The sequence below is a fragment of the Oncorhynchus tshawytscha genome, linkage group LG14 (genome assembly GCF_018296145.1).
Source record: "Oncorhynchus tshawytscha isolate Ot180627B linkage group LG14, Otsh_v2.0, whole genome shotgun sequence".
NCBI classification, from domain to species: Eukaryota; Metazoa; Chordata; class Actinopteri; order Salmoniformes; family Salmonidae; genus Oncorhynchus; species Oncorhynchus tshawytscha.
Window position 1 is genome coordinate 58,898,774 of NC_056442.1, and position 27,308 is coordinate 58,926,081.

The 27,308-nt window shown below is 46.7% G+C and overlaps 1 protein-coding gene across 1 annotated transcript; it reads right to left on the reverse strand.

Moving 5' to 3' along the window:
- Positions 1-59: 59 nt before the first annotated feature.
- dhx34 (DEAH (Asp-Glu-Ala-His) box polypeptide 34) lies at positions 60-27,278 on the reverse strand. The gene is made up of 16 exons (XM_042297761.1): positions 26,241-27,278; positions 25,866-25,982; positions 21,875-22,069; positions 19,043-19,297; positions 13,144-13,246; positions 12,527-12,744; positions 12,111-12,285; positions 11,489-11,682; positions 11,213-11,314; positions 8,399-8,674; positions 8,031-8,204; positions 7,437-7,646; positions 6,586-6,888; positions 5,091-5,276; positions 3,733-3,880; positions 60-440 (listed from the first exon to the last, which is right to left on the reverse strand). The coding sequence occupies exons 1-16, from the start codon at positions 26,937-26,939 to the stop codon at positions 292-294; spliced, it is 3,504 nt and encodes a 1,167-aa protein (XP_042153695.1). The 5' UTR covers positions 26,940-27,278; the 3' UTR covers positions 60-291.
- Positions 27,279-27,308: the final 30 nt, after the last annotated feature.

Genomic DNA, 27,308 nt, shown 5'->3' on the forward strand with positions numbered 1-27,308 from the left:
GAGCTTCAACTAATAAAGAAGTCGAGATGAAACCAACAAAAATCACATGACCAGAAGAAGAAAGAGGCGTGACTCTTGATTTTATTATAAAACAGTATTCACTGAAACCTTTCAGGTTGTTGATTTCTCCATAGCAGTTAATTGAAGGCCATTAGTTTGTCCTGATCAGGTGATCTAGGCAGGAAACTTTAGTGTCTCTCAACGTGCATGTGCTGTCTCTTGGTGTTTAAGGATCTCTGTTTCAATGTCCAGAGTGCACGTGCTGTCTCTTGGTGTTTAATGATCTCTGTTTCAACGTCCAGAGTGCATGTGCTGTCTCTTGTGTTTGAGGATCTCTGTAGAAGTGAGCGTCAGGTCCTTGTCACAGACATCACAGTGGTAGACTCTGGCCAGACTGGAAACAGAGAAGGAAGAGGAGGCTGCCTTCACATCATCACCCTCTGAAACAGACAACAGCATCTGTCAGTTAGCTTCATTCCTAGAGATCATATTACATATATACAGGGCATTCAGAAAGTATTCAGACCCCTTTATCCACATTGTTACATTACAGCCTTATTCTAAAATGGATTAAATTGTTTTTTCCCCCTCATCAATCTACACACAATACCCCATAATGACATCACAATACCCCATAATGACATCACAATACCTCATAAGGACATCACAATACCCCATAATGACATCACAATACCCCATAAGGACAAAGCAAAAACTGTATTTTAGAAAGTTTTGCAAATTTATTACAAATAAAAAAAACTGAGATTTACATATATATTCAAACCCTTTACTCGGTACTTTGTTGAAGCACCTTTGGCAGCGATTACAGCCTGGATTCTTCTTGGGTATGACACTACAAGCTTGGCACACCTGTATTTGGGGAGTTTCTCCCATTCTTCTCTGAAGATCCTCTCAAGCTCTGTCAAGTTGGATGGGGAGCATCGCTGCACAGCTATTTTTAGGTCTTTCCAGCAATGTTTGATAGGGTTCAAGTCCATTCTGAGACTTGTCCCCAAGCCACTCCTGCGTTGTCTTGGCTGTGTGCTTAGGGTCATTGTGCTGTTGGAAGGTCAACCTTCACACCAGTCTGAGGTCCTGAGTGCTCTGGAGCAGGTTTTCATCAAGAATCTCTCAGTACTTTGCCCCGTTCATCTTTCCCTCGATCCGGACTAGTCTCCCAGTCCCTATCACTGAAAAACATCCCCACAGCATGATGCTGTCACCACCATGCTTCACCGTAGGGATGGTGCCAGGTTTCCTCCAGACGTGATGTTTGGCATTCAGGCCAAAGAGTTCAATCTTGGTTTCATCAGAGCAGAGAATCTGGTAAACTCCAAGCGGGCTGTCAGGTGCCTTTTACTGAGGAGTGGCTTCTGTCTGGCCACTCTACCATAAAGGCCTGATTGGTGGAGTGCTGCAGAGATGGTTGTCCTTCTGGAAGGTTCTCCCAACTCCACAGAGGAACTCTGTCAGAGTGACCATCGGGTTCTTGGTCACCTCCCTGACGAAGGCCCTTCTCCCCCGATTGCTCAGTTTGGCCGGGCGGCCAGCTCTAGGAAGAGTCTTGGTGGTTCCAAACTTCTTCCATTTCAGAATGATGGAGGCCACTGTGTTCTTGGGGACCTTCAATGCTGCAGATTTTTTTTGGTACCCTTCCCCAGATCTGTACCTCGTCTCAATCCTGTCTCGGAACTCTATGGACAATTCCTTCAACCTCATGGCTTGGTTTTAGCTCTGACATGCACTGTCAACTGTGGGACCTTATATAGACAGGTGTGTGCCTTTCCAAATCATGTCCAATCAATTGAATTAACCACAGGTGGACTCCAATAAAGTTGTAAAAACATCAAGGAAGTCTGGTCTAAAGTAGTGCACTATATAGGGAATAGGGTTCTGGTCTAAAGTAGTGCACTATATAGGGAATAGGGTGCTATAGGGCCCTGGTCTAAAGTAGTGCACTTTATAGGGAATAGGGTTCTATAGGGCCCTGGTCTAAAGTAGTGCACTAGAAAGGGAATAGGGCCCTGGTCTAAAGTAGTGCACTATATAGGGAATAGGGTTCTATAGGGCCCTGGTCTAAAGTAGTGCACTATATAGGGAATAGGGTTCTATAGGGCCCTGGTCTAAAGTAGTGCACTAGAAAGGGAATAGGGCCCTGGTCTAAAGTAGTGCACTATATAGGGAATAGGGCTCTGGTCTAAAGTAGTGCACTATATAGGGAATAGGGTTCTATAGGGCCCTGGTCTAAAGTAGTGCACTATATAGGGAATAGGACTCTGGTCTAAAGTAGTGCACTATATAGGGAATAGGGTTCTATAGGGCCCTGGTCTAAAGTAGTGCACTATATAGGGAATAGGACTCTGGTCTAAAGTAGTGCACTATATAGGGAATAGGGTTCTATAGGGCCCTGGTCTAAAGTAGTGCACTATATAGGGAATAGGGTTCTATAGGGCCCTGGTCTAAAGTAGTGCACTATATAGGGAATAGGGTTCTATAGGGCTCTGGTCTAAAGTAGTGCACTATATAGGGAATAGGGTTCTATAGGGCCCTGGTCTAAAGTAGTGCACTAGAAAGGGAATAGGGCCCTGGTCTAAAGTAGTGCACTATATAGGGAATAGGGTTCTATAGGGCCCTGGTCTTAAGTAGTGCACTATATAGGGAATAGGGCTCTGGTCTAAAGTAGTGCACTTTATAGGGAATAGGGTTCTATAGGACCCTGGTCTAAAGTAGTGCACTATATAGGGAATAGGGTTCTATAGGGCTCTGGTCTAAAGCAGTGTACTATATAGGGAATAGGGTTCTATAGGGCTCTGGTCTAAAGTAGTGCACTATATAGGGAATAGGGTTCTATAGGGCCCTGGTCTAAAGTAGTGCACTATATAGGGAATAGGGTTCTATAGGGCTCTGGTCTAAAGTAGTGTACTATATAGGGAATAGGGTTCTATAGGGCCCTGGTCTAAAGTAGTGTACTATGTAGGGAATAGGGTTCTATAGGGCCCTGGTCTAAAGTAGTGCACTATATAGGGAATAGGGTTCTATAGGGCTCTGGTCTAAAGTAGTGCACTAGAAAGGGAATAGGGCCCTGGTCTAAAGTAGTGCACTATATAGGGAATAGGGTTCTATAGGGCCCTGGTCTAAAGTAGTGCACTATATAGGGAATAGGCCTCTGGTCTAAAGTAGTGCACTTTATAGGGAATAGGGTTCTATAGGGCCCTGGTCTAAAGTAGTGCACTTTATAGGGAATAGGGTTCAATAGGGCCCTGGTCTAAAGTAGTGCACTATATAGGGAATAGGGTTCTATAGGGCTCTGGTCTAAAGTAGTGCACTATATAGGGAATAGGGTTCTATAGGGCTCTGGTCTAAAGCAGTGTACTATATAGGGAATAGGGCTCTGGTCTAAAGTAGTGTAGTATATAGGGAATAGGGTTCTGGTCTAAAGTAGTGCACTATATAGGGAATAGGGTTCTGGTCTAAAGTAGTGCACTATATAGGGAATAGGGCTCTGGTCTAAAGTAGTGCACTATATAGGGAATAGGGTGCTATAGGGCTCCGGTCTAAAGTAGTTCACTATATAGGGAATAGGGCTCTGGTCTAAAGTAGTGCACTATATAGGGAATAGGGTGCTATAGGGCTCCGGTCTAAAGTAGTTCACTATATAGGGAATTGGGTTCCATAGGGCTCTGGTCTAAAGCAGTGCACTACATAGGGGATAGGGTGCCATTTGAGCCTCACCTTTGTCCTGGTTGTCCTGCTGTTCCTCAGGCGGCCTGCAAGTGGCCTCGTGGCTCATCCTCTCCAGTGGTGTGACAGGACTGTACAGGTCACAGTGGGGACAGGACCAGAACGTACGCAGACACTCACTGTAGAGGTCCTTAGAGTCCTGGGGAACAGACACATTACAGTACAGACACTCACTGTAGAGGTCCTTAGAGTCCTGGGGAACAGACACGTTATAATACAGACACTCACTGTAGAGGTCCTTAGAGTCCTGGGGAACAGACACGTTATAATACAGACACTCACTGTAGAGGTCCTTAGAGTCCTGGGGAACAGACACATTATAATACATATAACTATGTATTATAACTAACGTGGATCCGTAATAAACCCCAGGAAGAGTAGCCGCTGCCTTGGCAGGAACTAATGGGGATCCATAATAAACCCCAGGAAGAGTAGCTGCTACCTTGGCAGGAACTAATGGGGATCCATAACAAACCCCAGGAAGAGTAGCTGCTACCTTGGCAGGAACTAATGGGGATCCATAACAAACCCCAGGAAGAGTAGCTGCTACCTTGGCAGGAACTAAATGGGGATCCATAACAAACCCCAGGAAGAGTAGCTGCTGCCTTGGCAGGAACTAATGGGGATCCATAACAAACCCCAGGAAGAGTAGCTGCTGCCTTGGCAGGAACTAATGGGGATCCATAACAAACCCCAGGAAGAGTAGCTGCTGCCTTGGCAGGAACTAATGGGGATCCATATTAAACCCCAGGAAGAGTAGCTGCTACCTTGGCAGGAACTAATGGGGATCCATAACAAACCCCAGGAAGAGTAGCTGCTGCCTTGGCAGGAACTAATGGGGATCCATAATAAACCCCAGGAAGAGTAGCTGCAGCCTTGGCAGGAACTAATGGGGATCCATAATAAACCCCAGGAAGAGTAGCTGTAGCCTTGGCAGGAACTAATGGGGATCCATATTAAACCCCAGGAAGAGTAACTGCTGCCTTGACAGGAACTAATGGGGATCCATAATAAACCCCAGGAAGAGTAGCTGCTGCTTTTGCACGGTGGACCCCAGGTTGACCCTCGGTGGACCCCAGGTTGACCCACGGTGGACCCCAGGTTGACCCACGGTGGACCCCAGGTTGACCCAGTAAAGAGTTGGGAGCATATATAGTGTTGACTAACTGTCTTTTCCTAAAGTTTACTCTGCGATATTCAGAAATATTCTGATATGTTTTGGTCTGCGTCAGCTCGTGTTGTTGACTCATCTGATTGGTTAAATCAAAGCTAGAACTGGTCTATGGTTGCTTGTGGAGTGTGGAGTCAGTTATCCATCTGTAGTTGGTAATATGATAACCTCTACTCACAGTGAGGCAGTTGTAGGTGAAGTATTTGGTGACTTGGAGGCCTCCCTTGATGGTGTCAGGTTGCGCCTCCACCCCAGGGAAAAGGGGGTTTGGGGCATGGGGCTCAGAGAACTCGGACTGGGCCTGGGGACCTACGTAGAGGTTCTGTACCTGCAGGCCTGTCAAACGACGTAGACTGTAGCTCACCTGAAGAGGACGGACAGACAGACGGAGAGGACAGACAGGCAGACAGACACCTCAGTTGGGGGTGTTCTCATGATGTTATCTAGACAATAAACGAGGGACGTGATGATTAGACATGAGAGCTTTTCCTGGTCAGATAACATGGTAGGAAAAACAAAGTCCTAGTTTCTATGTTATAACTAGAACCCACAGTTAAAAGAACCTCTTGAAACTAGGGGGCACTATTTTTATTTTTGGAAAAATAACATTCCCAAGGTAAACTGCCTATTTCTCAGGACCAGATGCTAGAATATGTATATAATTGACAGCTTAGGATAGAAAACACTCTAAAGTTTCCAAAACTGTAAAAATATTGTCTGTGAGTATAACAGAACTGATATTGTAGGCGAAATCCTGAGAAAAATCCAATCTGGAAGTGACTCTTATTTTGAAACCCTTGTCTTTCTATGCATCCCTATTGCCCATTGAAAGGGATATCAACCAGATTCCTTTTTCTGTGGCTTCCCTAAGGTGTCTACAGCCTTTAGACGTAGTTTCAGGCCTTTATTTTGAAGAATGAGCGTAAACGTCCACATTGCGTAAGTGGTCAGTTGTTGGCTCTCAGTGTGATTTTTGCGCTAAACAGAGAGGAAGCCATTTTTCCTCCCGGTCCTAGTGAAAAGCCAACTGTCCCGGTTGATAGATTATCGAATAGATATTTGAGAAACACCCTGAGGATTGATTATAAAAAACGTTTGCCATGTTTCTGTCGATATTATGGATATAATTTGGAATTTTTGTCTGCGTTGTCGTGACCGCTCTTTCCGGTGGATTCCTGGGCATAACGCACCAAACTAACAGAGGTATTTGGATATAAAAAAATATCTTTATGGAACAAAAGGAATATTTGCTGTCTAACTGGGAGTCTCGTGAGTGAAAACATCCGAAGCTCATCAAAGGTAAACGATTTATTTGATTGCTTTTCTGATTTTCGAGACCAAGTTACCTGCCGCTAGGTGTACATAATGCTATGCTAGGCTATCGATAAACTTACACAAATGCTTGTCTTGCTTTGGCTGTAAAGCATAATTTCAAAATCTGAGATGACAGGGTGATTAACAAAAGGCTAAGCTGTGTTTCACTATATTTCACTTGTGATTTCATGAATATGAATATTTTCTAGTAAGATTATTTGACCGTTGCGCTATGCTATTTAGCGTAGTTTATGACAATTATCCCGGATCCGGGATGGGTGGTTCCAAGATCCCCGTTAAAATACCAATATACCATATTATAAAGTAGTCTCAACGTTAAAGGTTAGGTGTTCCTGTACCTCAGTGTATAGCAGGAAGCGGACCAGTCCTTCACTGAGTTTCTCCAGGTCTTTACGGGAGAGCCCAGGTACCCCCAGCCCCTCTCCCCTCCCAGCCTTGGCCCTGCTCCCCGCTCCGGCCCCCAGAGTGCCCTGTCCCAGCTGGGCTAGCAGGAGGCGCTCCCAGTCGGCCCTGAGAGTGAGGGAGGTGGACAGAACCTTCAGAGCCCCCTCTCCTGTCAGTCCTACCTCCAACCAGCCATCCACCACCAGCCTGGTACAGTCAGCATTACTGTCCAAGGAGTTAGCTACCAGCAACAGGGCCTGGAAGGGGACACGAACAGACAGTCAGGAGAGAAACAGTGCAGACAGGAACCATAAAAGCTGTGTTCCGAAACCAGCTCTGACACTGATAACATTTCAGTCTGAGGTGGATCTTTGTCAGGCATCGAGCTGAGACTCTGACCCGGTACTGACCCGGCAGGGCTGGGACTCTGACCCGGTACTGACCCGTTAGGGCTGGGACTCTGACCCGGTACTGACCCGTTAGGGCTGGGACTCTGACCCGGTACTGACCCGTTAGGGCTGGGACTCTGACCCGGTACTGACCCGTTAGGGCTGGGACTCTGACCCGGTACTGACCCGTTAGGGCTGGGACTCTGACCCGGTACTGACCCGTTAGGGCTGGGACTCTGACCCGGTACTGACCCGTTAGGGCTGGGACTCTGACCCGGTACTGACCCGTTAGGGCTGGGACTCTGACCCGGTACTGACCTGTTAGGGCTGGGACTCTGACCCGGTACTGACCTGTTAGGGCTGGGACTCTGACCCGGTACTGACCTGTAAGGCTGGGACTCTGACCCGGTACTGACCTGTAAGGCTGGGACTCTGACACAGTTGGATACATAAGGCTTGTTGGTCTCAAGTAGAGTAACGAAGGCTAGGAGCTGGTGTTTGCTGCTCTCCCCTTTGTCAGGCCCCTCTCTGTTCCCCTCCTCAGGGACGTGCAGCACCTCTGGGTCGCTGGCAAACACACTGGTGGGGTGGATCACTACCCCTTGCTTGTTACGGGTGTGGAACACCTATAGGAGACAGGGACATTATCACCGTACACACACACACACACACACTCACACTCACACTCCTGCTCACACACGCTCACACCTACACACACACACTCCTGTTCACACACGCTCACACCTACACACACACACTCCTGTTCACACACGCTCACACCTACACACACTCCTATTCACACATGCTCACATCTACACACACTCCTATTCACACACGCTCACACCTACACACACACACTCCTGTTCACACACGCTCACACCTACACACACACACTCCTGTTCACACACGCTCACACCTACACACACTCCTATTCACACACGCTCACATCTACACACACACACTCCTGTTCACACACGCTCACGCCTACACTCCTGTTCACACACACACACCTGTTCTGAGTCCTTGCGGTTGGCATTGTGTTCGTCTGGCAACGCCAGCTGGGGGTAAAGGCCTCGACAAAGCAGCAGCTTCAGGAGGGCTTGTTGCCTTGACGACAGGTCCTGGCTGGCCGACGCCGCTTCCTGGAGCTCTGACACGTTGTGGCGAAGCTTGAACTTCACTTCCTGTAAGGGAGGGTTCAAGACAGATATGTTTTAAAATCTAAAAAAGGGGGTATAAGAATTTGTAAGGATTACAGTTCATATAAATCTACAGACAATATAATTGAAGCCTTTTTATGTTATTAATTACGGTCATTTGACAATGTAACCGACTGGTCTGTTGCCATGGCTCCCGCCCATAGTGACATCATCCTCACCTGTATGTCCAGGTTGTGTCCACCGGTCTGCTCCTTGTCTTTCCCGTCCCGTCCCGTCGCGCCCTGCTCTGTGTCCGACCCAGAATCCCCCTCCCCATCCTGTCCCTCCTCCAGTCTCAGGACCTTCCTCCTACCGCCCTCTGCCAGGTCATGTTCTCTCTTCAGCTGATGTAGCTTCCTCCTCTCGGTCAACCTCTCCCTGCGCTGTCCTCGCTCTCCACCAGAGGGAGCCCTCTCCTCCAGCACCTCCAACAGACCATGACTACGCAACAGCTCCTGTTGCCACACCAGGCGGGGAACACGTTAGGGATAAATGCCGGTGTTGTGAACATTACCTTAGAAATAATAAACGACGAAGCGGAAACGAGCCGGAGCCGAGTCGCGGAGTTCATTTTTTCCAAGGTAATGTACAGAATGGACGCCCTAATCACGTTTATACTGTAGTTGCCAAAGAAAACTATTTGAAAGCGCACATGTACCGGTAGAAATACTTGTTTCGTTGATGTTTACATTTTCATAAGAAAATTCATACTTTGGTTATTAAGAGCGCATTCCAGACGGTGTTATTTTCACAAGTTACGACTGGCTAAATCTGACGTTAAAATGCCTAGTTATCTGAGCAATCACCATCTCATCAGCCCAGGCAAGCATTTATTTATTTACTTTAAAAAAAAAATGTTACACCATAGAGAAGATGGGGGGGTTACACCATAGAGAAGATGGGGGGGGTTTACACCATAGAGAAGATGGGGGTTTACACCATCGAGAAGATGGGGGGGGGGGTTACACCATAGAGAAGATGGGGGTTACACCATAGAGAAGATGGGGGGTTACACCATAGAGAAGATGGGGGGTTACACCATAGAGAAGATGGGGGGTTACACCATAGAGAAGATGGGGGGTTTACACCATAGAGAAGATGGGGGTGTTACACCATAGAGAAGATGGGGGGTTACACCATAGAGAAGATGGGGGTTACACCATAGAGAAGATGGGGGTTACACCATAGAGAAGATGGGGGTTTACACCATAGAGAAGATGGGGGTTTACACCATAGAGAAGATGGGGGTTTACACCATCGAGAAGATGGGGGTTTACACCATAGAGAAGATGGGGGAGGGGGTTACACCATAGAGAAGATGGGGGTTTACACCATAGAGAAGATGGGGGGTTTACACCATAGAGAAGATGGGGGGTTTACACCATAGAGAAGATGGGGGGTTACACAATAGAGAAGATGGGGGTTACACCATAGAGAAGATGGGGGGTTACACCATAGAGAAGATGGGGGTTTACACCATAGAGAAGATGGGGGTTTACACCATAGAGAAGATGGGGGTTTACACCATAGAGGAGATGGGGGTTTACACCATAGAGAAGATGGGGGAGGGGGGTTACACCATAGAGAAGATGGGGGTTTACACCATAGAGAAGATGGGGGGTTTACACCATAGAGAAGATGGGGGGTTACACCATAGAGAAGATGGGGGTTTACACCATAGAGAAGATGGGGGTTACACCATAGAGAAGATGGGGGGTTACACCATAGAGAAGATGGGGGTTACACCATAGAGAAGATGGGGGGTTTACACCATAGAGAAGATGGGGGTTTACACCATAGAGAAGATGGGGGTTTACACCATAGAGAAGATGGGGGGTTACACCATAGAGAAGATGGGGGGTTACACCATAGAGAAGATGGGGGTTACACCATAGAGAAGATGGGGGGTTACACCATAGAGAAGATGGGGGGTTACACCATAGAGAAGATGGGGGGTTACACCATAGAGAAGATGGGGGGGGTTACACCATAGAGAAGATGGGGGGTTACACCATAGAGAAGATGGGGGGTTACACCATAGAGAAGATGGGGGGTTACACCATAGAGAAGATGGGGGGTTACACCATAGAGAAGATGGGGGTTTACACCATAGAGAAGATGGGGGGTTACACCATAGAGAAGATGGGGGGTTTACACCATAGAGAAGATGGGGGTTACACACCATAGAGAAGATGGGGGGTTACACCATAGAGAAGATGGGGGGTTACACCATAGAGAAGATGGGGGGTTACACCATAGAGAAGATGGGGGTTTACACCATAGAGAAGATGGGGGGTTACACCATAGAGAAGATGGGGGGTTACACCATAGAGAAGATAGAGAAGATGGGGGTTACACCATAGAGAAGATGGGGGGTTACACCATAGAGAAGATGGGGGGTTACACCATAGAGAAGATGGGGGGTTACACCATAGAGAAGATGGGGGGTTACACCATAGAGAAGATGGGGGGTTACACCATAGAGAAGATGGGGGGTTACACCATAGAGAAGATGGGGGTTTACACCATAGAGAAGATGGGGGTTTACACCATAGAGAAGATGGGGGTTTACACCATAGAGAAGATGGGGGTTTACACCATAGAGAAGATGGGGGTTTACACCATAGAGAAGATGGGGGTTTACACCATAGAGAAGATGGGGGGTTACACCATAGAGAAGATGGGGGGTTACACCATAGAGAAGATGGGGGTTACACCATAGAGAAGATGGGGGGTTACAACATAGAGAAGATGGGGGTTACACCATAGAGAAGATGGGGGGTTTACACCATAGAGAAGATGGGGGGTTATACCATAGAGAAGATGGGGGGTTAACACCATAGAGAAGATGGGGGGTTACACCATAGAGAAGATGGGGGGTTACACCATAGAGAAGATGGGGGTTTACACCATAGAGAAGATGGGGGGGTTATACCATAGAGGGGGGGACAGGAACAGATTTATTACATACTGATGTCAGTATGTAATACTACCTTGAACTGTCTTCGTAGGTTGACCATCTCATAAAGCCTCTGTTCCTCCAGCCCTCTCCTCCTGCACCACTTCCTGCTGGCACCTCCTCTCTCCCCCTTCACCTGGAGGAGAAGGTTTGATGACTGGAGTGTCTACACTAATATGCTACACATAATGTCAATCACTCTAAATGGAATATTTAGTGATCTTAAATTCTCCATTACAAGACGTAAGTAAGGTAAGTGGCTTCGCACAGAGGGTGACTAAAGATGTTTTCTGTGCCCTGATTGGCTGACCTGCACCCAGGCGTTGAAGGTGTTGAGCAGGGTGAAGGGGTCTCCCTGGTTGGAGTGCAGGGGCTGGCGTGCTGTGGCACAGTCGGGGTTGTGTTGGGCCGAGCGGAGAAATGGGGACTGAACACTGAGGGCAGCAGCCACCGTCAGGACCGGCTCCACCAGGTTAAACACTGACCCCAGCACCAGCATCTTACCTAGACACACAGAGGTCAGGGGTTAAGGGTCAGGACCAGCTCCACCAAGTTTTCCACCATAATTTGCAAATAAATTCATAAAAATCCTACAATGTGATTTTCCAGATTATTTTTCTCATTTTGTCTGTCATAGTTTAAGTGTACCTATGATGAAAATTACAGGCCTCTCTCATCTTTTTAAGTGGGAGAACTTGCACAATTGGTGGCTGACTAAATACCTTTTTGCCCCACTGTATGTATTTAAATGAATGTATTTGAACACAGATTTAGGGGTTAGGGCTCATGGTTAATACATAGAATATAACTAGGGCCTGGAGGTTTGTCTGCCCAGGTCGTGTGATCAGGAAATCCTCAGGGCCCTATTCAGGGCACAGTACAGGATGGCAGAAGTCACAACAGGGATACTTCTTTATTTCAGAGGGACGTACCTATGACCACGTCAACAGGAAGTTGTGCCAGCAGGCTTCCGATAGAGGTGAGATCTCCTCTAGCGTCTAGCGCCCCCTGTTCCCTGAGGTAGGTTACTGCAGTCTGGATACTGGCCGCGGGAGGAGGGTCGATGAACAAAAAGGATCGTGGGTCTCCTAGACTCATACTCTTCATCTGTAACGACAGGAAACAATATTTTGGCATGCAGAAGTAACTATAGGGAACAGAAAACCAGAACAGCGAAGAGGGATTTCAGTCGTTCAGTACCTGTAGTACGAATGAGTACCACCCTGTGTATCTCTGGGACAGGGTAAGGTGTGAAAGGTTAGGGGTCAAGATACCTGTAGTACGAGTGAGTACCACCCTGTGTATCTCTGGGACGGGGTAAGGTGTGAAAGGTTAGGGGTCAGGATACCTGTAGTACTAGTGAGTCGAGGGCCACCCTGTGTATCTCTGGGACAGGGTAAGGTGCGAAGGCCTCGTAGTCGGACTCAGAATAGAGCCGATAACACACCCCAGGTCCCGTCCTCCCGGCCCGGCCTTTCCTCTGCTCAGAACTGGCTCGACTGATCCAGAACTCCTGCAGACGCTGCATCTTAGCCTTCGGGTCAAAACTCATCTCCTTCACCTTGCCTTGAGGACACATTCAGAGGTAATACATTGTGTTCTATTTCTGAAAGTGACACACAGCAACACGCTTGAGATCTTTAAAGAAGCTTTTGTCTGTTCCCCCCCCAGACGGACACAACAATGACATTACCCAGGCTCCTCTCTGTCCCACTGAGCAGCGGTTATTTTGTTTTTGAACCTTTATTGAAACTAGTCCGTTAAGAATAACTTATTTCCAACGACGGTCCTACCCCCCCGGGACCAAACCCGGCGCCGCCCTATTGGACTCCCAATCACGGGCCGTATGTAATACAGCCTGGGATTCAAACCAGGCACTGTAGTGACGCCTCTTGCACTGAGATGCAGTGTCTTGGAGCGCTGCGCACACTCGGGGGTTCCGGGTCGTGCTTCGGGTTGTCTTACCCGAGTCGACGACGAAGCGCACCCCGTCGATGGTGACGGATGTCTCTGCTACGTTGGTAGAGATGATACATTTCCTCACTCCCGGAGGAGAGATGTCAAACACCTACAGACACAACATATAATACACAGTTCCATGTTTTAGCCCCAATGCCATGGGAACATGATGATTAAACATCTTGTTGTAAGGCATCCACTTTTATGATCATCAGACCTAATTAATACTTTAAAGCTGCACAGGTGAGATACACAGTCAGACCTGCTCCATAGACATAGACCTACCCCTAGACCTGCCCCTAGACCTGCTCCATAGATATACCCCTAGACCTGCTCCATAGATATACCCCTAGACCTGCTCCATAGATATACCCCTAGACCTGCTCCATAGACCTACCCCTAGACCTGCTCCATAGATATACCCCTAGACCTGCTCCATAGATATACCCCTAGACCTGCCCCTAGACCTGCTCCATAGATATACCCCTAGACCTGCTCCATAGATATACCCCTAGACCTGCTCCATAGATATACCCCTAGACCTGCTCCATAGATATACCCCTAGACCTGCTCCTAGACCTGCTCCATAGACCTACCCCTAGACCTGCTCCATAGATATACCCCTAGACCTGCTCCATAGATATACCCCTAGACCTGCTCCATAGATATACCCCTAGACCTGCTCCATAGATATACCCCTAGACCTGCTCCATAGATATACCCCTAGACCTGCTCCATAGATATACCCCTAGACCTGCTCCATAGACCTACCCCTAGACCTGCTCCATAGATATACCCCTAGACCTGCTCCATAGATATACCCCTAGACCTACTCCATAGATATACCCCTAGACCTGCTCCATAGATATACCCCTAGACCTGCTCCATAGATATACCCCTAGACCTGCTCCATAGATATACCCCTAGACCTGCTCCTAGACCTGCTCCATAGATATACCCCTAGACCTGCCCCTAGACCTGCTCCTAGACCTGCTCCATAGCTATACCCCTAGACCTGCTCCATAGACCTGCTCCTAGACCTGCCCCTAGACCTGCCCCTAGACCTGCCCCTAGACCTGCTCCTAGACCTGCTCCATAGATATACCCCTAGACCTGCTCCATAGATATACCCCTAGACCTGCTCCATAGATATACCCCTAGACCTGCTCCATAGATATACCCCTAGACCTGCTCCATAGATATACCCCTAGACCTGCCCCTAGACCTGCTCCATAGATATACCCCTAGACATGCTCCTAGACCTGCTCCATAGATATACCCCTAGACCTGCCCCTAGACCTGCTCCTAGACCTGCTCCATAGCTATACCCCTAGACCTGCTCCATAGACCTGCCCCTAGACCTGCCCCTAGACCTGCCCCTAGACCTGCTCCATAGATATACCCCTAGACATGCTCCTAGACCTGCTCCATAGATATACCCCTAGACCTGCCCCTAGACCTGCTCTTAGACCTGCTCCATAGATATACCCCTAGACCTGCTCCATAGACCTGCTCCTAGACCTGCCCCTAGACCTGCTCCTAGACCTGCTCCATAGATCTGCCCCTAGACCTGCTCCATAGATCTGCCCCTAGACCTGCTCCATAGATCTGCCCCTAGACCTGCTCCATAGATCAGCCCCTAGACCTGCTCCATAGATCTGCCCCTAGACCTGCTCCATAGATCTGCCCCTAGACCTGCTCCATAGATCTGCCCCTAGACCTGCTCCATAGATCTGCCCCTAGACCTGCTCCATAGATCTGCCCCTAGACCTGCTCCATAGATCTGCCCCTAGACCTGCTCCATAGATCTACCCCTAGACCTGCTCCATAGATCTGCCCCTAGACCTGCTCCTAGACCTGCCCCTAAACCTGCTCCATAGATCTGCCCCTAGACCTGCCCCTAAACCTGCTCCATAAACCTGCTCCTTAGATCTGCCCCTAGACCAGCTCCATAGACCTGCCCCTAGACCTGCCCCATAGACCTGCTCCATAGACCTGCCCCTAGACCAGCTCCATAGACCTGCTCCATAGACCTGCCCCATAGACCTGCCCCTAGACCAGCTCCATAGATCTGCTCCATAGATCTGCCCCTAGACCTGCCCCTAGACCTGCTCCTAGACCTGCCCCTAGACCTGCTCCTAGACCTGCCCATAGACCAGCACCTAGACCTGCCCCTACACCTGCTCATAGACCTGCTCCTAGACCTGCTCATAGACCTGCCCCTAGACCTGCTCCTAGACCTGCCAATAGACTGTCTCAGATTCATACATCATCCTGCTGTACTGCTACTGTACCTCATCCTACTGTACTGTACCTCATCCTACTGTACTGTACCTCATCCTACTGTACTGTACCTCATCCTACTGTACTGTACTGCATCCTACTGTACCTCATCCTGCTGTACTGCTACTGTACCTCATCCTGCTGTACTGTAACTTATCCTACTGTACTGTACCTCATCCTACTGTACCTCATCCTGTTGTACTGCTACTGTACCTCATCCTGCTGTACTGTACCTCATCCTGCTGTACTGTACCTCATCCTACTGTACTGTACCTCATGCTACTGAACCCCATCCTACTGTACTGTATCTCATCCAACTGTACCTCATCCTGCTGTACTGTACCTCATCCTGCTGTACTGTACCTCATCCTACTGTACTGTACCTCATCCTACTGTACTGTACCTCATCCTACTGTACTGTACCTCATCCTACTGTACTGCTACTGTAACTCATCCTGCTGTACCTCATCCTGCTACTGCTACCGTACATCATCCTACTGTACCTCATCCTGCTGTACCTTATCCTGCTGTACTGCTACAGTACCTCATCCTACTGTACTGTACCTCATCCTGCTGTACTGCTACTGTACCTCATCCTGCTGTACTGCTACTGTACCTCATCCTACTGTACTCTACCTAATCCTACTGTACCGCTACTGTACCTCATCCTACTGTAATGTACCTCATCCTACTGTACCGTACCTCATCCTACTGTACTGCTACTGTACCTCATCCTGCTGTACTGTACCTCATCCTGCTGTACTGCTACTGTACCTCATCCTGCTGTACTGTACCTCATCCTACTGTACTGTACCTCATCCTACTGTACTGTACCTCATCCTACTGTACTGTACCTCATCCTACTGTACCTCATCCTGCTGTACTGCTACTGTACCTCATCCTGCTGTATTGTACCTCATCCTACTGTACTGTACCTCATCCTGCTGTACTGCTACTGTACCCCATCCTACTGTACTGTATCTCATCCAACTGTACCTCATCCTGCTGTACTGTACCTCATCCTGCTGTACTGCTACTGTACCTCATCCTGCTGTACTGTACCTCATCCTACTGTACTGTACCTCATCCTACTGTACTGTACCTCATCCTACTGTACCTCATCCTACTGTACTGTACCTCATCCTGCTGTACTGCTACTGTACCTCATCCTGCTGTATTGTACCTCATCCTACTGTACTGTACCTCATCCTGCTGTACTGCTACTGTACCCCATCCTACTGTACTGTATCTCATCCAACTGTACCTCATCCTGCTGTACTGTACCTCATCCTGCTGTACTGCTACTGTACCTCATCCTGCTGTACTGTACCTCATCCTACTGTATTGTACCTCATCCTGCTGTACTGCTACTGTATCTCATCCTACTGTACCTCATCCTACTGTACTGTACCTCATCCTGCTGTACTGCTACTGTACCTCATCCTACTGTACTGCTACTGTATCTCATCCTACTGTACCTCATCCTGCTGTACTGCTACTATACCTCATCCTAATGTACTGTACCTCATCCTGCTGTACTGCTACTGTACCCCATCCTACTGTACTGTATCTCATCCTACTGTACCTCATCCTGCTGTACTGTACCTCATCCTGCTGTACTGCTACTGTACCTCATCCTGCTGTACTGTACCTCACCCTACTGTATTGTACCTCATCCTACTGTATTGTACCTCATCCTGCTGTACTGCTACTGTACCCCATCCTACTGTACTGTATCTCATCCTACTGTACTGTACCTTATCCTGCTGTACTGCTACTGTACCTCATCCTGCTGTACTGTACCTCATCATGCTGTACTGTACCTCATCCTGCTGTACTGCTACTGTACCTCATCCTGCTGTACTGTACCTCATCCTACTGTACTGTACCTCATCCTACTGTACTGTACCTCATCCTACTGTACCTCATCCTACTATGCTGTACCTCATCCTGCTGTACTGCTACTGTAACTCATCCTGCTGTACCTCATCCTGCTACTGCTACCGTACATCATCCTACTGTACCTCATCCTGCTGTACCTTATCCTGCTGTACTGTTACTGTACCTCATCCTACTGTACTGTACCTCATCCTGCTGTACTGCTACTGTACCTCATCCTGCTGTACTGTACCTCATCCTACTGTACTGTACCTCATCCTACTGTACTGTACCTCATCCTGCTGTACTCCTACTGTACCTCATCCTGCTGTACTGTACCTCATCCTGCTGTACTGTACCTCATCCTGCTGTACTGTACCTCATCCTGCTGTACTGTACCTCATCCTGCTGTACTGTACCTCATCCTGCTGTACCTCATCCTGCTGTAACTTATCCTGCTGTACTGCTACTGTACCTCATCCTACTGTACTGTACCTCATCCTGCTGTACTGCTACTGTACCTCATCCTGCTGTAACTTATCCTGCTGTACTGCTACTGTACCTCATCCTACTGTACTGTACCTCATCCTGCTGTACTGCTACTGTACCTCATCCTCCTGTACCTCATCCTACTGTACCTCATCCTACTGTACTGTACCTCATCCTGCTGTACCTTATCCTGCTGTACTGCTACTGTACCTCATCCTACTGTACTGTACCTCATCCTGCTGTACTGCTACTGTACCTCATCCTGCTGTACTGTACCTCATCCTACTGTGCTGTACCTCATCCTGCTGTACTGTACCTCATCCTGCTGTACTGCTATTGTACCTCATCCTACTGTACTCTACCTCATCCTACTGTACTCTACCTCATCCTACTGTACTCTACCTCATCCTACTGTACCGCTACTGTACCTCATCCTACTGTAATGTACCTCATCCTACTGTACCTCATCCTACTGTACTGTACCTCATCCTGCTGTACTGTACCTCATCCTGCTGTACTGCTACTGTACCTCATCCTGCTGTACTGTACCTCATCCTACTGTACTGTAACTCATCCTGCTGTACTGCTACTGTACCCCATCCTACTGTACTGTATCTCATCCTGCTGTACTGTACCTCATCCTGCTACTGTACCTCATCCTGCTGTACTGTACCTCATCCTGCTGTATTGTACCTCATCCTGCTGTACTGCTACTGTACCCCATTCTACTGTACTGTATCTCATACTACTGTACCTCATCCTACTGTACCCCATCCTACTGTACCCCATCCTACTGTACCCCATCCTACTGTACCTCATCCTACTGTACTGTACCTCATCCTGCTGTACTGTACCTCATCCTACTGTACTGTACCTCATCCTACTGTACTGCTACTGTACCTCATCCTGCTGTACTGTACCTCATCCTGCTGTACTGCTACTGTACCTCATCCTGCTGTACTGTACCTCATCCTACTGTACTGTACCTCATCCTGCTGTACTGCTACTGTACCCCATCCTACTGTACTGTATCTCATCCTACTGTACCTCATCCTACTGTACCTCATCCTACTGTACTGCTACTGTATCTCATCCTGCTGTACTGTACCTCATCCTGCTGTACTGTACCTCATCCTGCTGTACTGCTACCGTACCTCATCCTGCTGTACTGTACCTCATCCTACTGTACTGTAACTGTACCTCATCCTACTGTACTGTACCTCATCCTGCTGTACCTCATCCTACTGTACTGTACCTTATCCTGCTGTACCAGGGACAGGGTGCTGTGGAGGGGCAGAACGATCCAGCGCTTGGTGTGTGTGGCGTAGGCCTGGCATGCCTCTAAGATGGTAGATATCTCTGCCACGCCGCTGAGGAACAGAAGCAGGTCGCCTCTCTCCTCAGGCGGGTAGCGTTGGTCGATGCCCTGCAGCACACGGAGGTATGGGCGGGGGTCCAGCTTCTCCGAGCGGGACGGCTGCTCCTCTTGTGGGATGGGCTGGTAGATCACCTACCCATCAGACAGTCAGAAAGACACAGAGACAGAGAGACAGAGAGAGACAGAGACAGAGAGAGACAGAGAGAGAGAGAGAGTCTTCATCCTGAATAACACCATCATCCTTCTGGTCAATAGTCGTGCACTATATAAGGAATAGGGTGGGACTCAGACATAGAAGAAAAGTGAGTTCCTGGACGTCACAGGGAGAGGCATTATCTAGAAATGAACTAACAGCCGTCACTGAACGGCCCAATCATTACTATATATTAAATAACAGCAGTCACTGAACGGCCCAATCATTACTATATATTAAATAACAGCCGTCACTGAACGGCCCAATCATTACTATATATTAAATAACAGCCGTATCTGAACGGCCCAATCATTACTATATATTAAATAACAGCAGTGACTGAACGGCCCAATCATTACTATATATTAAATAACAGCCGTCACTGAACGGCCCAATCATTACTATATATTAAATAACAGCAGTCACTGAACGGCCCAATCATTACTATATATTAAATAACAGCAGTCACTGAACGGCCCAATCATTACTATATATTAAATAATAGCCGTCACTGAACGGCCCAATCATTACTATATATTAAATAACAGCAGTCACTGAACGGCCCAATCATTACTATATATTAAATAACAGCCGTATCTGAACGGCCCAATCATTACTATATATTAAATAACAGCCGTATCTGAACGGCCCAATCTTAAATTTCAACAGCCTGACCCTGCCACTTTGTTTGACAGAATGAAAAACAGGACCAGAGACATTTTAGGCCTAACCACAGACGGAGCTATACAAGGATGTAGGCTTTGCTTGACTGTCACTAAAGCTTTGGTGGGCATTGTAACCACAGATAGGATCTCCAGTTTATTAGACTTAGAGTTAGAAGTTTACATACACCTTAGCCTAATACATTTAAACTCAAGTTTTTCACAATTCCTGACATTTAATCCTAGTAAAAATTCCCTGTTTTAGGTCAGTTAGGATCACCACTTTATTATAAGAATGTGAAATGTCATAATAATAGTAGAGAGAATTATATATTTCAGCTTTTATTTCTTTCATCACATTCCCAGTGAGTCAGAAGTTTACATACACTCAATTAGTATTTGGTAGCATTGCCTTTAAATTGTTTAACTTGGGTCAAAGGTTTTGGGTAGCCTTCCACAAGCTTCCCACAATAAGTTGGGTGAATTTTGGCCCATTCCTCCTGACAGAGCTGGTGTAACTGAGTCAGGTTTGTAGGCCTCCTTGCTTCCACATGCTTGTTCAGTTCTGCCAACACATTTTCTATAGGATTGAGGTCAGGGCTTTGTGATGGCCACTCCAATGACTTTGTTGTCCTTAAGCCATTTTGACACAATTTTGGAAGTATGCTTGGGGTCATTGTCCATTTGGAAGACCCATTTGGGACCAAGTTTTAACTTCCTGACTGATGTCTTGAGACGTTGCTTCAATATATCCACATAACTGTCCTGCCTCATAATGCCATCTATTTTGTGAAGTCCACCAGTCCCTCCTGCAGCAAAGCACCCCCACAACATGATGCTGCCACCCCTGTGCTTCACGGTTGGGAAGGTGTTCTTCGGCTTGCAAGCCTCCCCCTTTTTCCTCCAAACATAACGATGGTCATTATGGCCAAACAGTTCTATTTTTGTTTCATCAGACCAGAGGACATTTCTCCAAAAAGTACGATCTTTGTCCCCCTGTGCAGTTGCAAACCGTAGTCTGTATTTTTTATGACAGTTTTGGAGCAGTGGCTTCTTCCTTGCTGAGCGGCCTTTCAGGTTATATCGATATAGGAGTTGTTTTACTGTGGATATAGATACTTTTGTACCGGTTTCCTCCAGCATTTTCACAAGGTCCTTTGCTGTTGTTCTGGGATTGATTTGCACTTTTCGCACCAAAGTACCCTTTTCTCTAGGAGACAGAATGCGTCTCCTTCCTGAGTGGTATGATGGCTGCGTGGTCCCATGGTGTTTATACTTGCATACTATTGTTTGTTTGATGAACTTGGTACCTTCAGGTGTTTGGAAATTGCTCCCAAGGATGAACCAGACTTGAGGTCTTGGCTGATTTCTTTTGATTTTCCCATGATGTCAAGCAAAGAGGCACTGAGTTTGAAGGTAGGCCTTGAAATACATCCACAGGTACACCTCCAATTGACTCAGATGATGTCAATTAGCCTATCAGAAGCTTCTAAAGCCTTGACATAATTTTCTGGAATTTTCAAGCTGTTTAAAGGCACAGTCAACTTAGTGCATGTAAACTTCTGACCCACTAGAATTGTGATACTGTGAATTATAAGTGAAATAATCTGTTTGTAAACAATTGTTGGAAAAATTACTTGTGTCATGCACAAAGTAGATGTCCTAGCCGTTCCATTTATTTAAACTTTTCCAGAGCACACCTGATTCCACTTGTCAACTAAATCACCTTGACTAGGAGAAACAGGTGAGTTAGTGCAGGGCAACAACCAAAATATGAAATGGGTCCCAGAGGAGAGGGTTTGAATATGAAATGTCTGTGGGTCCCAGAGGGTTTGAAATCTATTGTCCACTCACCTGTATAGGGAAGAGCCTGCCCGGTACCTGCAGTACAGGTGCATTATTAAAGTAGCTGGAGAAGAGTTTTATGTTGATGGTGGCGGACATGAGGACCAAGCGGAGGTCGGGGCGGGTGGCCAGGAGGGAGCGCAGGACCCCCAGGAGGAAGTCACAGTGGAGGTGTCGCTCATGCACCTCGTCAACAATCAACACCTGGGTGGAATAGGGAGGTAGGTAAGATCCACACACTGACAGGTAATGGAAAAACTAGGGTGTGTCCCAAATGGAACCCTATTCCCTACATAGTGCACTACTTTAGACCAGAGCCCTATGGGACCCTATTCCCTACATAGTGAACTACTTTAGACCAGAGCCCTATGGGACCCTATTCCCTATATAGTGAACTACTTTAGACCAGAGCACTATTCCCTATATATAGTGCACTACTTTAGACCAGAGCCCTATGGGACCCTATTCCCTATATAGTGCACTACTTTAGACCAGAGCACTATTCCCTATATAGTGCACTACTTTAGACCAGAGCCCTATTCCCTATATAGTGCACTACTTTAGACCAGAGCACTATTCCCTATATAGTGCACTACTTTAGACCAGAGCCCTATTCCCTATATAGTGCACTACTTTAGACCAGAGCCCTATTCCCTATATAGTGCAGTACTATAGACCAGAGCCCTATTCCCTATATAGTGCAGTACTATAGACCAGAGCCCTATTCCCTATATAGTGCAGTACTATAGACCAGAGCCCTATTCCCTATATAGTGCAGTACTATAGACCAGAGCCCTATTCCCTATATAGTGCAGTACTATAGACCAGAGCCCTATTCCCTATATAGTGCAGTACTATAGACCAGAGCCCTATTCCCTATATAGTGCAGTACTTTAGACCAGAGCCCTATTCCCTATATAGTGCACTACTTTAGACCAGAACCCTATTCCCTATATAGTGCACTACTATAGACCAGAACCCTATTCCCTATATAGTGCACTACTATAGACCAGAACCCTATTCCCTATATAGTGCACTACTATAGACCAGAACCCTATTCCCTATATAGTGCAGTACTATAGACCAGAGCCCTATTCCCTATATAGTGCAGTACTTTAGACCAGAGCCCTATTCCCTATATAGTGCACTACTTTAGACCAGAGCCCTATTCCCTATATAGTGCACTACTATAGACCAGAGCCCTATTCCCTATATAGTGCACTACTATAGACCAGAACCCTATTCCCTATATAGTGCACTACTATAGACCAGAACCCTATTCCCTATATAGTGCAGTACTATAGACCAGAGCCCTATTCCCTATATAGTGCAGTACTTTAGACCAGAGCCCTATTCCCTATATAGTGCAGTACTTTAGACCAGAGCCCTATTCCCTATATAGTGCACTACTTTAGACCAGAACCCTATTCTTTAGACCCTATATAGTGCACTACTATAGACCAGAACCCTATTCCCTATATAGTGCACTACTTTAGACCAGAACCCTATTCCCTATATAGTGCAGTACTATAGACCAGAACCCTATTCCCTATATAGTGCACTACTTTAGACCAGAACCCTATTCCCTATATAGTGCACTACTATAGACCAGAACCCTATTCCCTATATAGTGCAGTACTTTAGACCAGAACCCTATTCCCTATATAGTGCACTACTTTAGACCAGAACCCTATTCCCTATATAGTGCACTACTTTAGACCAGAACCCTATTCCCTATATAGTGCAGTACTACCCTATTTAGACCAGAACCCTATTCCCTATATAGTGCACTACTATAGACCAGAACCCTATTCCCTATATAGTGCACTACTATAGACCAGAGCCCTATTCCCTATATAGTGCACTACTATAGACCAGAACCCTATTCCCTATATAGTGCACTACTATAGACCAGAACCCTATTCCCTATATAGTGCACTACTTAGACCAGAACCCTATTCAGAACCCTATATAGTGCACTACTATAGACCAGAACCCTATTCCCTATATAGTGCACTACTATAGACCAGAAACCCTATTCCCTATATAGTGCACTACTATAGACCAGAACCCTATTCCCTATATAGTGCACTACTATAGACCAGAACCCTATTCCCTATATAGTGCACTACTATAGACCAGAACCCTATTCCCTATATAGTGCACTACTTTAGACCAGAACCCTATTCCCTATATAGTGCAGTACTATAGACCAGAACCCTATTCCCTATATAGTGCACTACTATAGACCAGAACCCTATTCCCTATATAGTGCACTACTTTAGACCAGAACCCTATTCCCTATATAGTGCAGTACTATAGACCAGAGCCCTATTCCCTATATAGTGCACTACTATAGACCAGAGCCCTATTCCCTATATAGTGCAGTACTATAGACCAGAGCCCTATTCCCTATATAGTGCACTACTATAGACCAGAAGGCACTGTATATTGTCCGGTATATTTTATATTGATATGTATTATAGATTATATTTATATATTATATTATAATAATTATATATATTATATACTGGTATATATTATAAAACTGGGTGGTTCAAGCCTTGAATGCTGATTGGTGTGGTATATCAGACCATATGCCATGGGTATAACAAAACATGAATTTGTCTAATTGAGTTGATAACCAGTTCATCATAGCAATAAGGAACCTCGGGGGTTCGGGGTATATGGTTAATATACCACGGCCTAAGGGCTGTGTCCAGGCACTCTGGTTGAGAGAATGGAACCTCGGGGTTCGGGGTATATGGTTAATATACCACGGCCTAAGGGCTGTGTCCAGGCACTCTGGTTGAGAGAATGGAACCTCGGGGTTCGGGGTATATGGTTAATATACCACGGCCTAAGGGCTGTGTCCAGGCACTCTGGTTGAGAGAATGGAACCTCGGGGTTCGGGGAATATGGTTAATATACCACGGCTAAGGGCTGTGTCCAGGCACTCTGGTTGAGAGAATGGAACCTCGGGGTTCGGGGTATATGGTTAATATACCACGGCCTAAGGGCTGTGTCCAGGCACTCTGGTTGAGAGAATGGAACCTCGGGGTTCGGGGAATATGGTTAATATACCACGGCTAAGGGCTGTGTCCAGGCACTCTGGTTGAGAGAATGGAAAAGGGTGGCTACTTCTAAAATATACAATATATTTTGATTTGTTTAACACTTTTTTTGGTTACTACATGATTCCATATGTGTTAATGTCATCACCATTATTCTACAATGTAGAAAATAGTAAAAATAAAGAAAAACCCTTGAATGAGTAGTTGTGTCCGAACTTTTGACTGGTCCTGTATATTATACTACCTGGTCCTGTAGATTATACTACCTGGTACTGTATATTATACTACATGGTACTGTATATTATACTACCTGGTCCTGTATATGATACTACCTGGTCCTGTATATGATACTACCTGGTCCTGTATATGATACTACCTGGTCCTGTATATGATACTACCTGGTCCTGTATATGATACTACCTGGTCCTGTATATGATACTACCTGGTCCTGTATATGATACTACCTGGTCCTGTATATGATACTACCTGGTCCTGTATATGATACTACCTGGTCCTGTATATGATACTACCTGGTCCTGTATATGATACTACATGGTCATGTATATGATACTACCTGGTCCTGTATATGATACTACCTGGTCCTGTATATGATACTACCTGGTCCTGTATATGATACTACCTGGTCCTGTATATGATACTACCTGGTCCTGTATATGATACTACCTGGTACCGTATATGATACTACCTGGTACCGTATATGATACTACCTGGTACCGTATATTATACTACCTGGTACCGTATATTATACTACCTGGTACCGTATATTATACTACCTGGTACTGTATATTATACTACCTGGTCCTGTATATTATACTACCTGGTCCTGTATATTATACTACCTGGTACTGTATATTATACTACCTGGTACTGTATATTATACTACATGGTACTGTATATTATACTACCTGGTACTGCTCCAGGGCCCCGTCAGCCTGTATCTGTCTCAGTAGTAACCCCTCTGTCAGGAACAACAGCTTGGTGGACGGGGTACGGGTCCCCTCGAAACGGATCTGATAGCCAACCTGCAGATAAAACACAGCTGTGTGTCAGTTTGGGTTTATCTGCTTGTAGTTCTGCTAAATGTCTGAGTGTTGATTTGGTCTCTGTGTAAGGTGTACAATATTGTGAAAATGTTTATTTTTCAAGGGGAACCCCCCCCCCCCCACTTACTATTGTGTGAAAATGATTACATTTGTTTGATATCCCTATCCAAGCGTGATTCCAAAAACGATATTTTTCAAGCCTGTAAATAAACAGCTTCTTACTACACCACTACCTACCTTGGAGCCGTACTGGTTGAGACTCTCAAAGCTGACCCTCTTGGCGAGGGAGATACAGGCAATCCGCCGAGGCTGAGTGCAAGCTATGTGACTGAACCCAGAGGAGAGGAGGTACTGGGGGACCTGGGTGGACTTTCCACAGCCTGTATCCCCCGCCACCACTACTACCGGGTTAGCCCGCACCAACTCCACGATCCGGTCCCGGTACTGAAAGATAGGAAGGGCTTTCTGCTCCGTCCTCAACTTGGCCAGCTTCCCAAAGCTCTGCCTCTGGCTGAAGTCCAGGAAGTGCAGCAAAGCCAGGTGACAGTCAGCTACCTCCTGACTCCCTGGGCCTGAGGAGCTGTGTCTGTGGCTGTGTCTCTGATCAGACCTCCCCATCTCCAGCCTCTCCTCTGTGTCTTTGGTACAAACTGACACGTTGATCCGATAGCGGGCGTCATATTCTTTAGGCAGACCCAGATCTACAGTCTTCTTCCTGTCTCTGCCCTCCTCCATGTCTTCCTTCCTGCTGCCCCCTGACATGTCCTTCTTGGTTTTGAACCTCTGGAAGCGGTCGAAGAAGTTCCAGAACTCTTTGTGTTCCGTGGTTCCGTTCTGGATGTAGTCATGCCGGCGGAAGAAGATTTGGTCCATCTGAGCTCGGCACTGAGGGTTGTCCCAGTCCCAGCTACGGCTGTCTCTTCTCCTCTCTGACATTTCTAACGTTACAGCTTTAGATAACACAAACTCACGACTCTGACATCAAGTCAACTAGATGATTAGTAAGTCATTAAGACTAGCTAGACGCTCACTCAATAGTCAAGGGTCTCTAACATAGAAGTCTGAGTTAGTTAGCTAGTAGAGTAGTTGGCTAATAACTAGCAACTCATTTGCATTCAAGATAAATAATGTGTAAGCTAGCTATAGCTAAAGGTTATCTTGGTTTAGTCTATTTAATAATCCAAATACACATAATCAATCCAGTAATCCGTCTAGGTTATGATTTCGTGTTTCATCAGATCAATATTCAAGACGCCAACAGAAAAATGAAGTTTGCAGCGGAACAATAATAAGGACGGTCCGTCT

What these genes read in the sequence shown, in the direction of transcription:
- dhx34 (XM_042297761.1), bottom strand. Translation starts at nt 26,939, where the DNA reads ATGTCAGAGAGGAGAAGAGACAGCCGTAGCTGGGACTGGGACAACCCT. An exon ending in GCGCTTCGTCGTCGACTCGG is followed by an intron (nt 12,745 to 13,143) that starts GTAAGACAACCC and finishes TGTGTCCTCAAG; the next exon opens with GCAAGGTGAAGGAGATGAGT. An exon ending in ACCTACGAAGACAGTTCAAG is followed by an intron (nt 8,675 to 11,212) that starts GTAGTATTACAT and finishes GTGTGGCAACAG; the next exon opens with GAGCTGTTGCGTAGTCATGG.